The sequence below is a fragment of the Vanessa cardui genome, chromosome 30 (genome assembly GCF_905220365.1).
Source record: "Vanessa cardui chromosome 30, ilVanCard2.1, whole genome shotgun sequence".
NCBI lineage: Eukaryota > Metazoa > Arthropoda > Insecta > Lepidoptera > Nymphalidae > Vanessa > Vanessa cardui.
Window position 1 is genome coordinate 4,122,681 of NC_061152.1, and position 20,900 is coordinate 4,143,580.

The 20,900-nt window shown below is 37.4% G+C and overlaps 1 protein-coding gene across 2 annotated transcripts; it reads left to right on the top strand.

The window, feature by feature from the left end:
• Positions 1-67: 67 nt before the first annotated feature.
• Positions 68-18,315, top strand: LOC124542167. 2 transcript variants are annotated; one of them, XM_047120100.1, is made up of 11 exons: positions 68-401; positions 3,642-3,750; positions 6,959-7,126; positions 8,330-8,430; positions 9,794-9,884; positions 10,337-10,508; positions 11,726-11,848; positions 12,554-12,715; positions 13,232-13,417; positions 14,259-14,377; positions 16,575-18,315. In XM_047120100.1, exons 1-11 carry the CDS (start codon positions 335-337, stop codon positions 17,920-17,922), a joined length of 2,646 nt encoding a protein of 881 aa, XP_046976056.1. In that variant the 5' UTR covers positions 68-334; the 3' UTR covers positions 17,923-18,315. The 2 variants fall into 2 exon arrangements, with proteins under 2 accessions (XP_046976056.1, XP_046976057.1); XM_047120101.1 differs by having other exon boundaries at positions 8,330-8,403.
• The last annotated feature ends 2,585 nt before the right edge of the window (positions 18,316-20,900 follow it).

Consider the following 20,900-nt stretch of genomic DNA (forward strand, 5'->3'; position numbering starts at 1 on the left):
TGGCGTTACTTTTATATTTTTCTTAGAGTCCCATAAACTAAAAAATTGTTGTCTATTACTGTAATCGGAAATCGGAATATCAATTCTTGTTTTTTGCTGACTGCTGGGTGCTGTCATAATTTTCTTATTTTCGGGTATTTGGGGATGATATTGCCTTTAGCTTGGAATCGTTCCAATTTCGTGAAATAAACTGTTTACCTCTTAAGATTAAGCTTACTCACCGGGTCGTCGTAATGAATCCGCAGTCCTTTGTGTCGTGTGTATTTTAGTATTGACTTCGAAGGAAGTCAAAAGTGGTATTTTGTGGGTCTTATACCAGTATTTCTGCTTTAAAATGGGTTCAGTGCACATAGAATGTGATACAAAACGCGAATTGGATGATAGCGGCTGCGTACAAGATGGTAGTATAATATATTTCAATTAAAACCTTTGTTTTCTTTGACTTAAAAGATCGCTGTCGATAATCAATAAAAACAAATTGGTATTGATTTTATAGGAAAAGTATAAATAAATGTATGAATCGATTTTATTGTATTAAATAGACCGTCCTCCTTGGTGTATTATATATTTTATTTTATTTATTGCTAAGTGATCTTTGTCTATTTTGCTTAATAAAAAAAAAACTTGTTTTCAATGCATGTTATATCTAGATGAATATATTTAAAATTTCAAAATAAGATAATTATATGTTTATTTGATTTTTTATTTATATCCAGGCTCCATTCTTAATATCCTCTATATGCTCTTAAGAGAAATTAAATTAAATTTAAAAATAAACAATTATTTAAAAAAGAGTTTGTATATTTTAATATCTATTATATACAGTGCTTATAGGGCATTACATATTATGACTATAGTTATAACAAAGTAGAAAAAAAAGCATTATTTTTTCAAATCTTTTTTATTTCGACTGTAAATATTTTGTGACCCATTATTTAAATTCGTTCATCCAATGAAGTTATTTCTATTTATTTAAAAATAAATAATTCAAATAAATATCAATGTTTGAAATAATTAATATTTAATAAGCATATTTGATTCCATTGGAGTGATATTGATATAACTTTTTCTAAGCGCAAGTGTGTGGTCATACCACCCACTCAGTAGATATTCTACTGCAATACTTAGTATTGATGTGTTCGCGTTTAAGGGGTGGGTGAGTCAGTGTAATTAAAGGCACAAGGGACAAAACATCTTAGTTCCCAAGATTGATAGCTTTAAATTTCTTATGGATTTGATATCTATAGTTCAGTATTGTGATAGGTTTGTCTTCCATGTTAAAAAAAAAAAAACAAAAGAATTAAGCATATATAGTGTAAACTCGTTATAACGAAATTCAAGGGACTGAGCAATTTTTGTCGTTATAGAGAGTTATTGTTATATGGAGTGAACAAAGAAAAACCAAATTGATTGAATCTAAATCAAAATAGAAAAATTAGCTTATAAATTATTGTTTGCACATATAGTCCGATAACTTTGTGTGACTTTTTTTCTATGCCAGTAATTTTTATGTACGTATTTTATTCATTCATCATAGATATGTGGTGGAATCGTTTTGATTAAACAACAAAAATAATTCTATCAACTTAGCAACAATTGGTGGTGATTCGGTTTCGTCCACTTGATCATCTTCTTCATCTTAATTAAAAAAATACTGGTTGTATTAGCAGCGAAAAATGCTAACTCTTTGATTCGAAGATTAGATATGATTGGATGAGCAGGATAATAAATAGTTACTGTCTAAAATTATGGACACATTTCTTCTTGTTTACGAAGAAATGTGTGTGTGTGTGGATGGCTGTATTGCTATAAAGAGTGTATCAATATGTGGGTTTTAACGCAAACCAACCAAGTCATGCTCACTTCTACTTTATAGAGAGTTTAACATTATAGAGTTTACACTGTATTTACAAACTGCATATTTACAAATTCAATATGCATATAGGTACATGCTTTAATACACTTTAATTTTGCTTCTCAAGGTCCATAAATAGCTTTTTCAATATTCAATATTTCGGCCAATTACATAGCAACAAAAAAAGGTTGATATTGTATAAACAACTTTAACTCCAATCACAGAACCAGTAAATAATTGAGTACTCGTTCTGTGATTGGATAAGGTTGTACACACTTTGTTAATTAATAAAATTTTGTAATTCTAAGTGTTTTTTTTTTAAGTTTACGATTAAATTAATTAGTTTTCTTAGCGGCCATTCTATATAAAGACTCACTATAGGCATGTACACTGTAAATAGTAAAGTAATATTGTACTGGTGGCATTAACTTATATATAGTTGTAAAAGAGAATTTAAAAATATATTTCTGGAAAAAATATTTAATGATTTTAAAAAAAAATGCACGGAAAAAAATCTGTGTTGGAAGTGATATTTATGATAAAGTCTATTTCAAAATTTAATGATTTATAATTTATGTGCTCTGTGAACAATATGCACAATAAAAATTAAATTGAGGTACAGATAATATAAAGAGTGTCAATATTAAAATACCATAAACAACAGATAATTTTTATTATTATTTTAGGACAGATTTAGACTATACTAGATATCTATCCAATTGGATTCTGAATATTACTGAAATAATTTTTGAAATAACTAACTTGACTAAAAACAATTAACTTTATATGTTATATATTTATATATATTTATTTACATCAAAATACTAAATATTTACATACAGATGCCTACTAATTTCTTTTTTTTAATATTTCAATTTATTTATTATTAGCTCGCTTTAAATCAGAACACATAAAGTAGTATTGGTAGTAGACTATATATTGCAACAACAACAACAATCTGTAAATTCCCATTGCTGGGCTAAAGGCCTCCTCTCCCACGCTGTTCCAATGCGGATTGGTTGAATACACATGTGGCAGAATTTCTATGAAATTTGTCACGTGCAGGTTTCCTCACGATGTTTTTGACAATTTAAGCACATGAATCAGCGGTGCTTGCCTGGGTTTGAACCCGCAATCATCGGTTAAGATGCACGCGTTCTAACCATTGGGCCATCTCGACTATATGTATATTGAGTTGTTGTTATCTACCAGACTTACTTATTATAAAAAAAAGTCTGTGTGGGCCATTTCCAGCGAAGATCTGCTGAAGTGTAGTAGTAATATCTTGACGACCTCCGTGGTCGAGTAGTGTGTACACCGCTTTTCATGGGTACACTCCGAGGTCTCGGGTTCGTCCGGCCGAGTCGATGTAGATTATCATTAATTTTCTATGTTGTCTCGGTCTGGGTGTTTGTGGTTGTTACTTCTGATTTTCCACACAACAAGTGCTTTAGCTATTTACATTCAGGATCAGAGTAATGTATGTGATGTTGGCGAATATTTATTTATTATTTAAAATGTAAAATATGAAACGCCTCAAAAAAAGTGAAAACATCGTGAGGACACCTGCATGTGACTAATTTCATTCAAATTCTGCTACATTTGCATTCCACCACCCTTTCCTTAATGGAAGAGGAGGTCTTATCCCAGCAGTGAGAAATTTACAGGCTGTTACTTTACGTTACTTACTAAAAAAAAGGTGGATAGACGTGGATGTTTAAATTAAATTAAAAAAAAAAAACAGTCTACACTGAGATAATTTAACAGATCATTTATTTGTTCGCAGATTTCGTCCACAACAGTTACAATCAAATTAATTTGTTGGATTTGTCTGATGACGTCCTACTCTACGTCCTACGCTACTGTTCTCCGAGAGATCTGAAAGCGCTTGGTTTGTAAGTGTCACTTAGCCCTAATCAGCGGTGCTTATAGTGGTATAGTACGACACAACTTGGATGTAGCATCGGAAAATGCAATGAAACCGATCACAGCCGATTCACACAACCAATAGAAACAGCTCCATATCGCGCCATTCGACGCTATTCGTCGCTATAGATTCCCGCGTCAGTTCGACCCGAGACAGCGAGTGCGTGTAAAGCGACGCGTCAAACTGACGAATATATTAGGTCACGTGATATTACAAGTTATTACGTTTGTGTAAAGATCATATTCACATGAGAAGTCACTATATTGCCAAGTCACTATAATTATAATATAAAGAAAACTATTGATACAATTAGTAAATGTTGATTTATAACTACATAATAATTTGAATAGGACTTGGCTTCTATGAGATCTCAAAACTTTTTAAGATGGAAAGACTACATCGAGAGATTTGGCACCTTTTTACATTAAGTGTTTTAGGTGGGATTGATAATTCGGGATAGCGTACTTAATTCGGATGTGATCGGTTTTACGAATATTACTACATTTAAGTTGTGTCGTACTGTACATAATTATTTTTGTAATTTGTACAATCGGGGTAAGAAGAGGTTGGTCACCTTAAGATCTATTTTCGTGTGCTCAGTGTGAGCGATAATCTGCTTCACCGATCGAGGATGACATATTGCGTCGCAATGATTCGATGTTTAGATTCAAAAGGTACTAAGAGCTTAAGACTTGATAAAGGAATGAATTTGAAAGCTGACGAATGTTTTCTTACTCTGTGCATATGTTTTCTACGTTGTATGCACTGTTTTTCATAATAGTTTTTTTTTTATTTTTCTGCTGGCAACATTATTTCGATTAAAACTTTTTGATACTATTTTATAATTCTGAAATGGTAGGAGTAACCAGCACTTTCATCACAGTTTCTTCATAACATTTGGTGTCTTTGATGAAACACTCGTTGAGTTTTTACAGACTAACAGTTTTTATTTGAACGGAAGACACAATGACAGAACAAGTAGGGTTGACATACCTAGAGACAGATGTTGCTAGTAGTAATTAAATTATTATTTCGTTATATAAATTTAACAGTCTTCTTAAGCACTTTATGCCCCTTAAATCGTCTCATCTAATTAATGACCCCTTTCACCTGAGTTTTAGGGTTGGAGATCGAGTCTTAGGTAAAATGTAGCCTGTGTCCTTAAGTTTTAAGCTGGCTTCAAAATAAATCATTACATAGTACAAGACAAAGGCACTCACCGCTGTCTGTCTCTATGTAAGAATGCTTAGATCTTTAATACGCAACGGATTACGATGCGGTTTTTTTTAATAAATAGAGAGATTCGAGAGGAAGATTTTTATATCTAACACATGGACAATATAGTAAAGATACAAGAACAATTCTGTATTATATTTAGTGTGAGCATTGCATCTCTAATATAGACAGATAGAGTTACTTTCCCATTTAATATAAGTATGCTAGCTGTGCCCGGGACCTAGTACGTGTTTGAATTTAACAAAAATAAATAAATATTGTAACCTAAGTTACTCCTCATTATATCAGTTATCTGCCAGTGAAAGTTCCGTCAAGATCGGCCCAGCAGTTCCAGAGATTAGCCGGAACAAAAAGACAGACAGACAAAAAATGTTATTTTGGTATATGTACCGTGTATACATACATATGCATTGTGTTTAAAAGGGCTATTTTAATATTACAAACGGACACTCCAATTTTATTATATGTATAGATATAAAGTGCCAAGAGTGTAATTGTGTAATTACTCGCTGCGTGACCGCGTCACGTTTTTCGAATCACGTGTATTGTTTCCTTACGATCCTAGTTTAGCTTTTGGCGAATTAATACGTAATTTTATAAATGGCGTGGTATTTAAGGATTTGGCGCAATGATGTTCTAGTAAACAGATATGTCATTAACGCGCAAAAAGTGAAGACTAGAAAACGTCCTAATTGGGACGTTTGCCTTTAGTCGTTTTCATCATAATTATGCCAGTAATACGTTATAATACATCATAATTATCTAGTAATACGTTTTGCCTAATTAAAACATCTAGTTATCCCTTTTACTTATTGTTTTTATCAAGCTATCCTTTTTACTTGTGACGAAATGTAAAATAAACGGTCCCCGGCGCGGCACACTGTTTTCTGTTGTTTAGTATGCGTATAACATGTCTGTTTATTAGAATATCATTGATTTGGCGGTAGTTTTTTAAAGTCTGACAGTGTAAGGAAGAAACTCTTCCATTAAGGAACAAACTCAAATTCCTTTATTCAATATGGATTTAATACAAGATTATATAGACGAATAAAAAAGCGTTGAGTTAATACTTGCTGTCATCCAGTCAGGATATGTTACATACCTACATGCATAATTGTATTTAAATAACATGAATTTTGTAGTTTTAAATGTTGATAAAGTGTAACTACTGAGTTTCTTGCCGTTCTTTGCGGTAGAATCTACATTCCGAAGCGGTAGTAGCTTCACTTATTTTTTTTGTTAAACGTTTCCATTTCGAATTTTTCCTTGCTGTTCGATTTTTTCCAACGCTGTACCAAAGTTTCATTGCTGAGCACTAGATAAACAAAATATCTATGATTCGACTGCGCCCTAGTACATCGGAATTCCCCCTTGATAATATTGGCGGTACTCTTAGGGTGGGTCCTTTCAGGAGGCTTCATAGGATCGCTTTCGTATGCTACCTTGATTCACTATTGCCTTAGGTTAGGTTACCTATAATTTTCCGATAAAGTTAAATGATTGAAATGAATTCAATGCTAAAAATATATGTCAGCTTACATTTTCGATAGATTTTTTTGCATAATAAAAAAAAATAAGCTGATCGTAGATAATTGATTCACAATTTTATGTCAGCTTACAATCTCGATAACTTTTTGCAAATAAAAATAAGCTAACTAGAGACAATTGGTTCAAAATTTTATGTCAGCTTACAATCTCGAAAGTTTGTTTTGAAAAAAAAAAATGGTGGCTAGAGGCAATTGATTCAAAAATTTATGTCAGCTTACAATCTCGAAATTTTTTTTGAAAAATAAAAAAGATATGGCGACTAGAGGCAATTGATAAAACTGTGTTACTAAATACAACTCATGCTAGTTTAAAAATCCATGTGTCTGATGGAAATCTGTTATCTGAATGAAAGCCCACCATTGGGACTTAAAAGGTGTTATTTGTAAATACAGCTCGTGCATTCGCCTCGGTCGTCTCGTCCGCGAGCGATCGCTGTGGAGGCGGGTGGACACTACCGCAGTGCCCTGCAGCGAAGCGAGGCTCAAGTGGCTCCTCGATAACGCCCTCCATCAAGACACCCGCGTTTTGATGGTCTCCGGATACGCGAGGAACGCTGACGGGTAAGTGTGTTTCAATGGCAAGATTTTTTATGCTGCCACCTGATGGTAAGTGGTCACCACCTCCCATAGACCATTGTCTATGTCTTCATTGGGAACTAAGATGTTATGTACCTTGTGTTTGTAATCACACTGTCTCACTCACCCTTCAAACCGGAACACAACAATACTGAGTACTGTTGTGTGGCGGTAGAATGTCTAAGATGAGTTGAGATTAATAAACTTTTGACCTTGAAATGACGCGATGTCATTGGTCGAGAGTTATATAATCTGTGGTGTTGGTGAATGGTCTTGAATGTCGACGAAGTTGATTTGGATGTTAAATTAAAGTGTATATAAGTAGTTACATGTAATAGTGTTGTGTTATAAATAGAGTTATATAAATCGAGATAGTTATATAATCTAGGGTCGAGATGGCCCAGTGGTTAGAACGCGTGCATCTTAACCGATAATTGCGGGTTCAAACCCAGGCAAGCACCGCTGATTCATGTGCTTAATTTGTCTTTATAATTCATCTCGTGCTCAGCGGTGAAGGAAAACATCATGAAAAACCTGCATGTGACAGATTTCATAGAAATTCTGCCACATGTGTATTCCACCAACCTGCATTGAAACAGGGTGGTGGAATATGTTTCAAACCTTCTCAAAGAGAGAGCTTTTAGCCCAGCAGTGGGAATTACAGGCTGTTGTTGTTGTAAATAAAGAAGTGTTTGTTGTGCATTGTGTAGCTGTTATCGAGAGATAAGGATAGTAATAAGATAGACGGTAACTGGTCACTATCGCCCATAGACATTTACTGTAAGAAATATAAACCGTCCCTTATAAGAGCAACGTGCCACCAACCTTGGGAACTAAGATGTTATGTCCCTTGTGCCTGTAGATACACTGACACACCCTTCAAACCGGAACACAACAATACTAAGCATTGCTGTATGTCTTCCAATCGGTGTATGAGAGTTTGAATTGTTGGGCAGGACCTAAGGATCCAGAGTTGCATAAGCAATGTGCCATCAACCTTGGAAACTAAGATGTTATGTCGCTTGTGCCTGTAGTTATATTGGCTCACTCTTCAAACCGGAACACAACAGTACTGAGTACTGTTGTTTGGGTTTCGAATATGCACTGGTCTTCAAATTGGCTTACTAGACATATGAGTTTTTAAGTCCTGTTTAGGGTTATCGTGATAAATTTTCACGCTGTTCCTAGATGCCTTGGACTCATAAACGTGACGCGTAAGGAAGCCGCCGAGGAAAAAGATGAATCGAGTGAGAGCGAGGCAGGTACGAATAATGAACCTCGCGTGTGCGGTGAGTCTTGTGTTATACGTACAGTACGACGCGACTTAGATGTCGCATAGGTAGATTCAATAGCACCAATCACAGCCGATTCACACAACCACTAGAAACAGCTCCCTATCGCGCCGTTCGACGCTATTCGTCGCTATACAGACTGTCAAGTAAGTAAGTCGGTAAGTTGGCGTTCCTGTGGCAGCACCTGCTACACCATTTGTCTCACCACTTTTTTGTTTATTTTACCAATATCTCCCTAGAAAATAATTATCTACGTCTTATTTTTAATAGATTTTCGGTAAGTTTTCTTAATGAGGGTAAATAAAACAAATAAGATATAAATGAACAAGAAAAATTAGTACATGTTTTTGCCACACGCCAACTTACACTCGACGCGCTATAGATTCCCGCGTCAGTTCGACCCGAGACAGCGAGTGCGTGTAAAGCGACGCGTCAAATTGACGAATATATTAGGTCATATGATATTACAAGTTATTACGTTTGCGTAAAGATCATATTCACGTAAGAAATAGATATTGATAATTTGGGATAGCGTAGTCAATTCGGATGTGATCGGTTTTACGAATTTTGCCGATGCTACATCTAAGTTGTGTCGTACTATAAACTCCTGAGATGGCCCAGTGGTTAGATCGCGATCGTCCTAACCGATGATTGCGGTTTCAATCCCAGGCAAGCGACGCCAAATTTCTCCTCAAAGGTAGAGGAGGCTGTTACATTTCTTTTGTTTTCATGTATTTCCATTTCCCTAATTACAGTTTTAGTCAATTTTATTTAGTCAGTTTTATTTAGTCAATTGCCTGTATTCATTTTGTCAGTTTGTCCGATTGTGTTTTTTTTTAAATTGATACTTTACAGATAATGTATGTAATGTTGTCGCTATGACAGCGAATACTAAAAAGTGGTTCTCCTATACAATGGATATGATTTGGAGACGACCTCGGTGGTCGAGTAGTGTGTACACCGGTTTTCATGGGTACGCCACTTCGAGGTCCCGGGTTCGTCCGGTCGAGTCGATGTAGATTATCATTAGTTTTCTATATTTTCTTGGGTCTGGGTGTTAGTGCCGTCGTTACTTCTGATTTTCCACAACACAAGTGCTTTAGCTACTTACATTGGGATCAGAGTAGTGTATTTGATGTTGTCTCATATTTAATTTTTTTTATAGATAATGGTACGGAACCCTTTTCCGACGGACTCGCACTTGGCCGGTCCAACCGATGATTGTGGAAACCCAAGAAAACACCAATAAGTGTTTATATAATGATCTCTTTGAACAGCTAATGAATTTATTAGATGCCCAAAAGTAATTGGTGAAAATATTGGATAGATCTTTCTAATAATATGTGTATCTTGTCTCCAGAACAGATCCACGAAATACCGATCCCCGTGCACTTGGAGAGGCATCACGCGAGGCTCTTCATCAGCGCGCAGAGGACTCCAAATCTGCCGAGGTGAGAGCTTCATTAAACCAAATCAAATCAAAATAAACTCTATTCAAGTAGGCTTTTACAAGCCCTTTTGAATCGTCATTTTACAATTAAGTGGAGCTACCACCGGTTCGGAAAGTAGATTCTACCGAGAAGAACCGGCAAGAAACTCAGTAGTTACTCTTTTTCAACATTTAAAAAATACAAAGTCATGTCATGTTAGTTAATACAATTATTTAAATGAATATATCCTGCTTGGAAGTCAACAGATATTAACTCCACGCTTTTTTATCATCTATAAAATCTTGTATCGAATAATAAGCTTTTTCTACCAATGCATTTTTTTACAAAATTTACAAAATCATCAGCTCATATATATTGTATATTAAAAATAGCCAGGAGGTGATCGTTTCATTCCCAAGGTCTATCAATCATTGGTGAATATTTTTCAATGGTCAATCTTTTTTTTGTCACAGATACCGTGGTTTCCCATCGTGGACCGACGAGAGCGACATGGGCCGCAGTGGGCCGCAGCGCTGCAACGGGCCCCAGTTCTCGTTCTCGCCGCAGCTTCTCCAGCAGTTGGTCACCACCTGCACTCAGCTGACCACGCTCGCCGTGGACTACTGTAATATAGACTGTAATCGGGTAATTATAACTATATCTTACTTCTAATCTACGTAATTGAATTAACTATAGGCTGTGCTTGATTGCTTCTTAAAATAAATTTTTATGGATTAGGTTGCCGGACGAGCATATGGACCTGATGGTAAGTGGTCACAATCACCCATAGACAATGAAGCTGAAATATTAACTAGGTATTCCTTACATCGTCAATGCGCCACCAACCTTGGGAACCAAGTTGTTATGTATCTTGTGCCTGTAGTTACACTGGCTCACTCACCCTTCAAACCGGAACACAACAGTACTGAATATTGTAGTTTGTTGGTAGAATAACTGATGAGTGGGTGGTACCTACCCAGACGGGCTTGCACAAAGCCCTACCACCAAGTAGGTGGTGGTTATGTTACTAAGTACAGGTTAAGGAACCCAGTACGTCACTTGCCTGTATTGTAATCTGTGGTACATAATATAATTCACTTACAGTAGGCAGACGAGGTTAACAAGCAAGTGACGATATCATAAACCCGACCAATCAGAAGCGTTTTGTGTCACGTGACACACGTTTAAAAAATGCTTTTTGTTTATGGAATTTTGAAATAGCCTATTATATTATATATATGTTACTACTTATCGTCCTCGGGATGTGTAAGCGGGGGGGGGGGGGGGGTGTCGTAGGGTGGTAACTAGTCGCCATCTTGAATTTTAACTACTTGATGGTAGTTGGTGGTAGGGCTTTGTGCAAGCCCGTCTGGGTAGGTACCACCCACTCATCAGTTATTCTACCGCCAAATAACAGTACTCAGTATTGTTGTGTTCCTGTTTGACGGGTGAGTGAGCCAGTTTAACTACAGTCACAAGGGACATAACATCTTAGTTCCCAAGGTTGATGGCACATTGACGATGTAAGGAATGGTTAATATTTCTGACAGCGTCATTGTCTATGGGCGATGATCACTTACCATCAGGTGGCCCATATGCTCGTCCGCCAACCTAATTCCATAAAAAAAACTACCGAACGAAGTTTCATGACATTTTCACGAATAGACAGACGGCTTAAGTTGAAAGGTTTAGGTATATAATTTATTAAGGCCTTGTGTAAATATACCATACACATATATACCATAAAAAAAAGGAATTTGGTAGCCATTTTGGATTTACTTTACAGTCTCTCTATAGGTTTCTTTAGGTTAATTGACTGAGAACGCTCGCAATATCGTAATATGCTTGTTCGTTGTTTGCAGACGAGCCTTGGTCACTTTCCGAAGATGCTGAAGAAGCTGTCCCTCCGCGGGACGAGGTGCTTCAACATGGCGGTCGACAAGTCGTTCCTGTTCAAGATACAGGATCATTTACCGGTGCTGGAGGTGAGTTAGTGTCCAGCTGTTCTGACTTTGCTGGGTTGGAATAATGGCGGTTAACTTTGGCCAATATTGTGGCGAAGGAGTATGACCAATGCTGATTGCCGTTATGTGTAATGGGTGTTTGGTATTTATTGGAATGTTGGTCCAGAAGTTGGCGCAAAATTCGTGTGGTTTCGGTTCGTTCGGACAAAAAAAAGCGGCCTGTAAATTTCCCGCTGGGCTAAGACCTCTTCTCCCTTTGATGAGAAGGTTCGGAACATATTACACCACGCTGTTCCAATGCCGGTTGTTGGATTTACATGTGGTAGAAATTTCTTGAAATAAGACACGTACCCAAAAAGCCGTATATTTTCGAATTTCTTTCATCAACTGACGACCGTTCTTTATGTAGCATTATGTCCTGAATATTTATGTTCTGACTCTTAATAATGGACCTCTTGAGTTGGCCGAAAAGCCTGTAATTTTCCCACATCTGGTCTCCTCTTCCTTTGAGGAGAATGTTTGGAACATTCTATCACGCGCTTTCAATGCGGTTTGGTGGAATGCACATGTGGCAGAATTTCGATGAAATTAGTCACATGCAGGTTTCCTCACGATGTTTTCCTTTACCGCCGATAACGAGATGAATTAGCGGAGTGTGCTGACACTCCGAGTTAGCGTGGTATGAATTGTTGGTGACGATTTTTGGTGATGCTGTTTTGGTTACAGAGTCTGAACGTGTCGGAGTGCGAGTGGATGGATCCAGCGACGCTGCTGCCGCTCAGCAAGATGCCTAAACTCGAGGAGTTGTTCATGCGCGACTGCCCCAAGCTGGCGGAGTTCGTGGCGTACGCCTCCCTGACCTCCAGATACGGTTTCAGGACCCTGAGGGTGGGTTGAGTTAGTTTACGGGTTTAAGTTTGGGGAGTTGTGACAGGCAAAAATGTAGCCTATGTCTTTTCTCGGAGTTGAAGTTTGCTTCATACCAAATTTGATGAAATTCGGTTCAGCGGTTTAGTCGTGAAAGAGCGAGACAAAGAGAGTGGCTTTCACATTTATAATATTAGTAAAGATTAAATCATTATCATTACATAGTATTAAACGAAGTATCTTACCGCTGTCCCTATGTATGCTTAGATATTTGAAATTACAGTTTTTTTTTAGTAGATATTACCTGTAGTCACACTGACTCACTCACCCTTCAAACCGGAACACAACAGTGCTGAGTATTGTAGTTTGATGGTAGCATGTCTGATGAGTTGGTAGTACCTACCCAGACGGGCTTGCACAAAGCCCTGCCAAGAAATCATTGTTATTCAAAATTCCGGTCAATCAATAATGTTATATATAGTAGAAAGAGACAGATAGATTGGAGAGTGATTGAGAGGTATGACGTGTGCGCCGCAGTCGCTGGATTTGCGCGGCTCGCCGGTGGGCGACTCGGAGGTGTCGGCGCTGGGCTGGCTGCCGCGCCTCGAGAACCTGTGGCTGGCGTCGCGGCGCCGGCGCTCCGTGCGCTTCAAGCACCACCACGCGCACTACGCCGACGACCCGCCGCGCGCGCACCGACAGCTCGACGACTGGGAGGCGCAGGTGGGTGACCCATTGCTCTGGAGTCCAACTCTGAAGATAGAAGTTGTCCAAGCATTCGAACCTTTTTTAGGCGCAGGTGGGGACCCATTGCTCTGCAGTCCAACTCTGAAGATAGAAGTTGTCCAAGCATTCGAACCTTTTTTAGGCGCAGGTGGGGACCCATTGCTCTGGAGTCCAACTCTGAAGATAGAAGTTGTCCAAGCCTTCGAACCTTTTTTAGGCGCAGGTGGGGACCCATTGCTCTGGAGTCCAACTTGGAAGATAGAAGTTGTCCAAGCCTTCGAACCTTTTTTAGGCGCAGGTGGGGACCCATTTCTCTGGAGTCCAACTCGGAAAATAGAAGTTGTCCTAGCATTCGAACCTTTTTTCTAGAATATTAAGTATGGACGGTATAGACTGGCGTCGCGCGTATAATAGTTTTATATAGTTATAAGAAAAGAACATAGGGAAGCTAATATTTATGTAATCCCCCCCCCCTACTCTCAGTGAGATTCAGTCTCGTGAGGACCATACAGACACCAACAACAGCCTGTAAATTTCCCACTGTAGGACTAACGCTTCGTTTTCCGTTAAGGAGAAGGTTTGGGCCATATTTCACCACGGTGTTCCAATACAGGTTGGTGGAATACACATGTGGCAGAATTACAATGAAATTAGACACATGCATGAGAACGAGATGAATTATGAACACAAATTAAGCACATGATTATTCAGTGGTGCTTGCCTGGGTTTGAAACACGCAATCATCGGTTAAGATGCACGCGTTCAAACCACTGGGCCATCTCGGATCTCCCCAGTGGCCCAATAGGTATTATTTCCTTATGTTTCTCTATTTTTACAGGAACCGGATTACTTCAAATCGAAATCGAGTCCGGAATCAAGCGATTCCGCAGACTCTGATAACCCACAGCCGTCGAGTAGCCATACGGCGCCGGTCGATGGGGGCACAAAAAACGTGACGTTAGTAAATTATCCTTTATTATAACCAAGGTACATTATATGTGTATATTATTTAAATATATAACACTACACACACATATACATAGATATCGACAGGCCCCACGCATAAAGTCGTATAGTACGACACAACTCAGATGTCGCATCGGCAAAATTCGTAAAACCGATCACATCCGAATTGAGTACGCCATCCCAAATTATCAGTATTTATTTCTCATGTGAATATGATCTTTACACAAACGTAATAACTTGTAATATCATATGACCTAATATATTCGTCAATTCGACACGTCGATTTACATGCACTTTTTAAAAATAATTTTAATTCAATTAAAAGCCTTATTATACTCTGTAACATACAATCTGTACTGTGTATAAAAATAGATCACATACCGAATTTGTTGGCTTAGCAACGCAAATATGAAAGTTAACGCTTTACTGATAAATAACATTTTCTTACATACGACTTTATGCGTGGGAGGTGTCGACATAAAGTTTAATTTACACTCAAACATTGCGTTTATAATCTCAACTGACGTAATATCTTTGTTTTTAAGTTTGTGTGAGGAATTGTCATTAATTGTCTATGAATAATGAAAAGTACTTGTCAGAAGTCTCTTAGATATATTTCAATGGTAGGAGTGGTCTAAACAAATATTACATTTCAATAATTATGCATTAATTTCATAAGTCTTTTTACAAATACAAATAAATAAATATTGTACAACATCACATACATTACTCTGATCCCAATGTAAGTAGCTAAAGCACTTGTGTTGTGGAAATGAGAAGTAACGACGGCACCACAAACCCAGACCCAAGTCGACATAGAAAACTAATGAACTTTTTCTACGTCGACTCCTGAAGCCAGTATAACTACAGGCACAAGGGACATAACATCTTAGTTCCCAAGGTTGATGCACACTGACGATGTAAGCAATAGTTAATATTTCTTACAGCTTCATTGTCTATGGTTGATGGTGACCATTTACCATCAGGTGGCCTATAAGCTCGTCCGCCAACCTATACCATTAATAAAAGAAATTATGACTGTCCAACAACGATACACTGACTGACTGACTGACTTTTGAACGGTCATATTACACTGTCTAATGTAATGTTACCACGGGTTTTGAAAGTTGATTCGACGTAATACCGTTAACAAACTCAGTATCTCCTCGTTCCATTTTAATTACAGAATGTTATGATCAAAGTGCAATGATACAGTATGTATCAAAATTAAAATAAACTTTATTCAAGTGAGCTTTTACAAGCACTTACGAATCGTCATTTAACAATTAAGTTGTCCTTACTTGTACTATTAAATGAAACTACACACTGTTGTTAAAACTCAAATTTAATTAATGCAAAGAAATGTATTGTACAAATAAATAAAGAAAACTATTGTGTGTTCTAGGATTGGGTACAATGCCATCTACTGGTGGGAAGCGAAAAACAAATAAAATTGTATGACTTAATATAATTTTTACTTGAGCGAAATTATACCGCGATTCAAAAGTATACTAGCCCCATCTGTTACTCGTATGCTTAGTTATAACTTACAATACTAATAAAATATATTAATTATTAACTTAAATCTGACAAATTAATATTGGATTCAACATAAGTGAAGCTACCAACGGTTCGGAAAGTTGATTCTACCGAGAAGAACCGGCAAGAAATTCAGTAGTTACTCTTTTTCAACATTTAAAAAAATACAGTCATGTTAGTTAATACAGTTATTTGAATTAATATATCCTGCCTGGAAGTCAACAGGTATTAATTCCACGCCTTTTTATCATCTACAAAATCTTGTATCGAATAATACGTGTACGTATTGTAGTATTATACCTTTTTTTTGACATGAGCTTCAAATCCTTTTGAACCGTCAGCTTCTCTTAATACAGTTGTTTAAATGACGATTCAAAAGTGCTCGTAAAAGCCTACTTGAATAAAGTATATTTTGATTTTGATTGATTTGAATTTATTCGATAATAAATTACGTCTGTGGTTGGTCTTTAAGTAATAGGTAAAATGTAATGTAAATGGCCTTGTAGCTCCAAATTTAATCAAAATTAATTCATGTTTTTGATCCCGAAAGCGTAACATACAGACAGGCATACAGTATCTTTCCCATTTATAATATTAATATAGATTAAGTTGATCGTAGTTATTAATGTGTAAAAAAATCATCTTTCAGATCGGAAACGTCCAATGTAAACACCGATAGGGATAAAGAGGGTTCCTCCAAGAGGAAAACGGAAGACGGCAGCGGGGACAGCGCCGATATGAACGGGGAATCCCCGCTGAGCAAACGTCAGAAGGTCAACAATGATTCGAGTGACGCTCAAGGTCAAAGTAATGATTCAAAAAACGAAGAATATCCGAAGAATAGGATAATGAAAATCAACTGCGAGATTAACGTGAACGTTATCGGCGTTATCGAGACGGATAGTGATGATCCAGACGCGGCGAACGACGAGGTTATCGATAGATTCGATAACCAGGAACCTAGGAACGAGAACGAAGCGAGGAATGACGAAAATGGTAACAATGAACCGAATGGGCAGAACGTTCCAAATTCAAATAAAGACGCTCAGGCCAATGATGATGGTAGGAATGAAAATTTTCGCGCACAAAACGCTAGAGGCGGCAGTCCGGACTGCATAGTCGATTGCATAAAAATCGATCAATTAATCGATGTCGGGGAACTTCGATGCGGTAGGCAGAACGAGGTTATCGTTATAGCGAGTACGTCGCGCGCGAAACTGAACAATACACGTCAGGAAGAGGGAACCAGGAACCAGGAGAAAGTACAGGCTGATGATGCTAAAGCCGAGGAAACGGCGAAGCCGATAAACGACGATCAGAACGATCCAGAACCGAAGCAGAATCTGAAACGTCCGAACGAGAATGTGAACGAAGGCGCGTCGACTTCGAAGGACGGCGAGAAATCCGATGAACCGAAGGAGAAGTACGTCTGCTTTCGGAAAAATCAGGAGCCGGTCTACGTGAATTGCGCGCCGGAGAACGCCAATCAGAATCAGCAGAATCAGAGGCGGGAACCGCTTCCACCAATCCAGTACCAGATCGAGCCGCGACATCACGTGTTATACGTCAGCGTCGGGCCTCAGTTGAACACTTATCGCTTCCCGCGCGACTCGTCCGAATTGGACCGCCATTTGAATTTGAACTTTCGGTCATCCCACGTAGACTCAAGTTCGCTCGTCACGGATTTCGCGATGCGACGTTTCGGCCGCGCTGATGGCGAGGACGTCAATATAATCCACATCGGTCCCAATGGTCCGATGGTCGTCGGTCACGATACCGGCTCCAGACCGGACCGGTCGAATCTACGGTTTCTCTCCGTCACGGGTTATAGGAATATCACGGACCGGAGTCTGGTTCATCTAGCAACGGCCGCTCCGAACTTGGCGAGGATCGACTTCACGGATACGAACATCAGCGAAAATGGCGCTGAGAACTTCCGGGGCATCCGGCCGGACTGCGAGTTGATTTTTAGCAAATACACAGATAATGTAGATTAATTATAATTAATCGTTCGCCTGTAAACAGATCTCATTAATCGATTTTAATTTTACTCGATTTTTAATCGGCATCGACCGACGTGAAGGTTTTAATGGATATATATTTTTTTAATGTTCGAAATCTTCTTGGAATTTTTCAAAATAAATTATTATCATAAACAGTAGATTATAGTTGATGATATTTTGATTAAATGTTCTAAGTGTATCGGTGTAATAAATGTAAAGGTGGATGCATACTGTTGAAACGACACGCTGAAAAAAAATAAAGAAATTTTAGCAATCTCTTCATCGTGGACTATAACAAAATAACTCTCAGGTAAGATCCCACTGTTGGGCAAATGGACTGTCATGTAGCTTTCCTTATGATGAATTTATGTTGCCCAGACATAAACACTGGCTGAATCATCACACTGAATATTGTATAAATATTAAATCTATATTTGCAGCAAAAACAGTTGAGACCTTAGCTAGCGAAGTTATGCGAGTTAGTTTTAGCTCTTCAAATAACCGAGGCCGGTTTTGAACCACGAACAATCTGCGTGTCACAAGCTTTAATAAAACAAACGCGTTTACATAACAACAACAGCCTGTAAATTTCCCACTGTTAGGCTGAGGCCTCCTCTCCCTTTTGAGAACATATTCCAACGCGCTGTTCCAATGCGGGTCGGTGGAAAACATTAACACAACAAATTCAAATATATTTCATTTGTTGTGATATCGAAATTGTTATTGCAAGGCGTTTATAATAGTTATTTTTCTTGCTTCAAATTCGGTTCAGCGGTTTGCTCGTGAAACAGACAGACATACAAAGCTATTTCACATAAATAATATAAGTAAAGATACACATCATATGACATTAGAGGGCGGTTGGATTATATGTCATCGTGACGTCACAGCGTGACGTTTTAACAGTGTGCTTCGATCTTAATAGTTTTTTTTTAATTGATGTTTCGTAAACGAGAGATAGAGTCAAAGTGCTATTATTGTATAAGCGACTTCGGAGTAGAGATTGAGAAGTTGGAGATTGGAATGTAGACTTTGTGTAGTTTATCATCTGAGTGTATAAGTGTATATAAGTGATTAGAGAAGTGATTTGTTGATATCGTAGTGGGGGGAAGTGATTAGGTAAATGGGGGGTATTTTTATGCCCCAGGAGATGTGTAAATTATAATGATCGGAAACAATACTGTGGCATTTTTAATATTAATCGGGATTTTTTTTATTGAGTCAATTTTTATCACAGTGATTATACGACGATAGCTATGTAGATTAGTTATGTCATTTGGAAGAGCTCCAGTAGAAATGTGTAATAAATTATTGCAATTTACTGAATTATTGTGATTTATAATTATAGAGAGCGGATGAAAGTTACTGGCCAGAAAGAGTGGTGTTACAACTGTATAAGAAAAAAAATGAAATTTACAATATTGAAGAGAATTGTCATCGACAAACTTCAAATTTTTGAATAAACGCGGGCGTGCCTCTAGCATAGTATTGATAGGCAAAGGGGAAAACTTTTACGACCATAGACATTTCTGTAATAAATGTTGATTATTTTCATTACTATTTCTTTTTTCACCCAGTGGCGGTCGAAAGGGCCTCCCGCCTAAAATTTGAAGAAGTACAACATTGGGATCAGAGTAATGTGAAATAAAAACAAGGGCCTCGCAAACTGTATCTTGCCCATATTAAGATTCGATTTTGCGCCGCCACTATTTTCACGACTACCGTAACAGTAACAAATTTAAACATTCACTATTTGAATGTGGAATAAAATAAACACTTAATTGGCGGTTCAGCAATTTGACGATGTAGTTATCAATTAAAACTAAAACGCGCCTAAACTAACTGAAAAAAAAATTAGAACCACAGAATACAAAGGCATTAAACCGTCTAACCTTTGCCTATTTATAGATAGAGTATTATTATAAAACATTTATAATAATACTCTAAAAACTGTCAAACTTAAATTTTGACGTATACATATCCGTCTTACAAAAATATCATCCTATGGATACGTTCAGTTATATAAATTCTAAAGCAATTTACAAACTTGTTATTTTATGAATTGATTTACTCGTACAATATAAGAACCGTTTATCGTTATATATATTGGTCAGAATCGTGTATAGTCTGTTCGGTAGTTTTTGAAGGTAAGACAGGAATACCGTTTGGGGTAGTTTGTTTCATAATATGTAGTTATTAGCTGTGCCCGCGACCTTAAAAAAAGTATTGTAACCTAAGTTACTCCCTATTATATAAGTTATCTGCCAGTGAAAGTACCGTCAAAATAGGTCGAGGCGGAACAAACAGACAGTCTAAAATTGTAAAAAAATGTTATATTGGTATGTGTACCGTCTATACATGCATGGAGTATCAGGGCTATTTTAATGTTACAGACACTCCAATTTTATTATATGTATAAAAACCGTACTACGATATTAATGAATTAAAAATAAATAATTAGTCTTTAAGATAATGTAATTGTGTTGTCATCCATCTAGAGTTAATAATCAAAATAAATTTATAATATTATTTGCACAAGCTGACGCGTCGCACACACATGCCATAATAGTATTATATGGTTCGATTTCCTGACACCTCGCCATACTTTATAAAAGGCTAAATAAACCGTACTCAAAAGGCCGTATATTTTTGAATTTCTTTCATCAACTGACAACCTTTTTTTATGTAGCATTAATTCCAGAGTATTTATTTTCTGACTCTTAATGATAGACCTCTTGAGCCGAGATGACCCAAAATCCTGTTAATTTCCCACTGCTGGGCTAAGACCTCCTCTCGCTTTGAGGTTTGGAACACATTCCACTACGCTCTGGAATGCACATGTGTCAGAATTTCGATGAAATTAGACACATGCAGGTTTCCTCACAATGTTTTCCTTCACCGCCAAGCACGAGATGAATTATAAACACAAATTAAGCACATGCCTATTCAGTGGTGCTTGCCTGAGTTTAAAC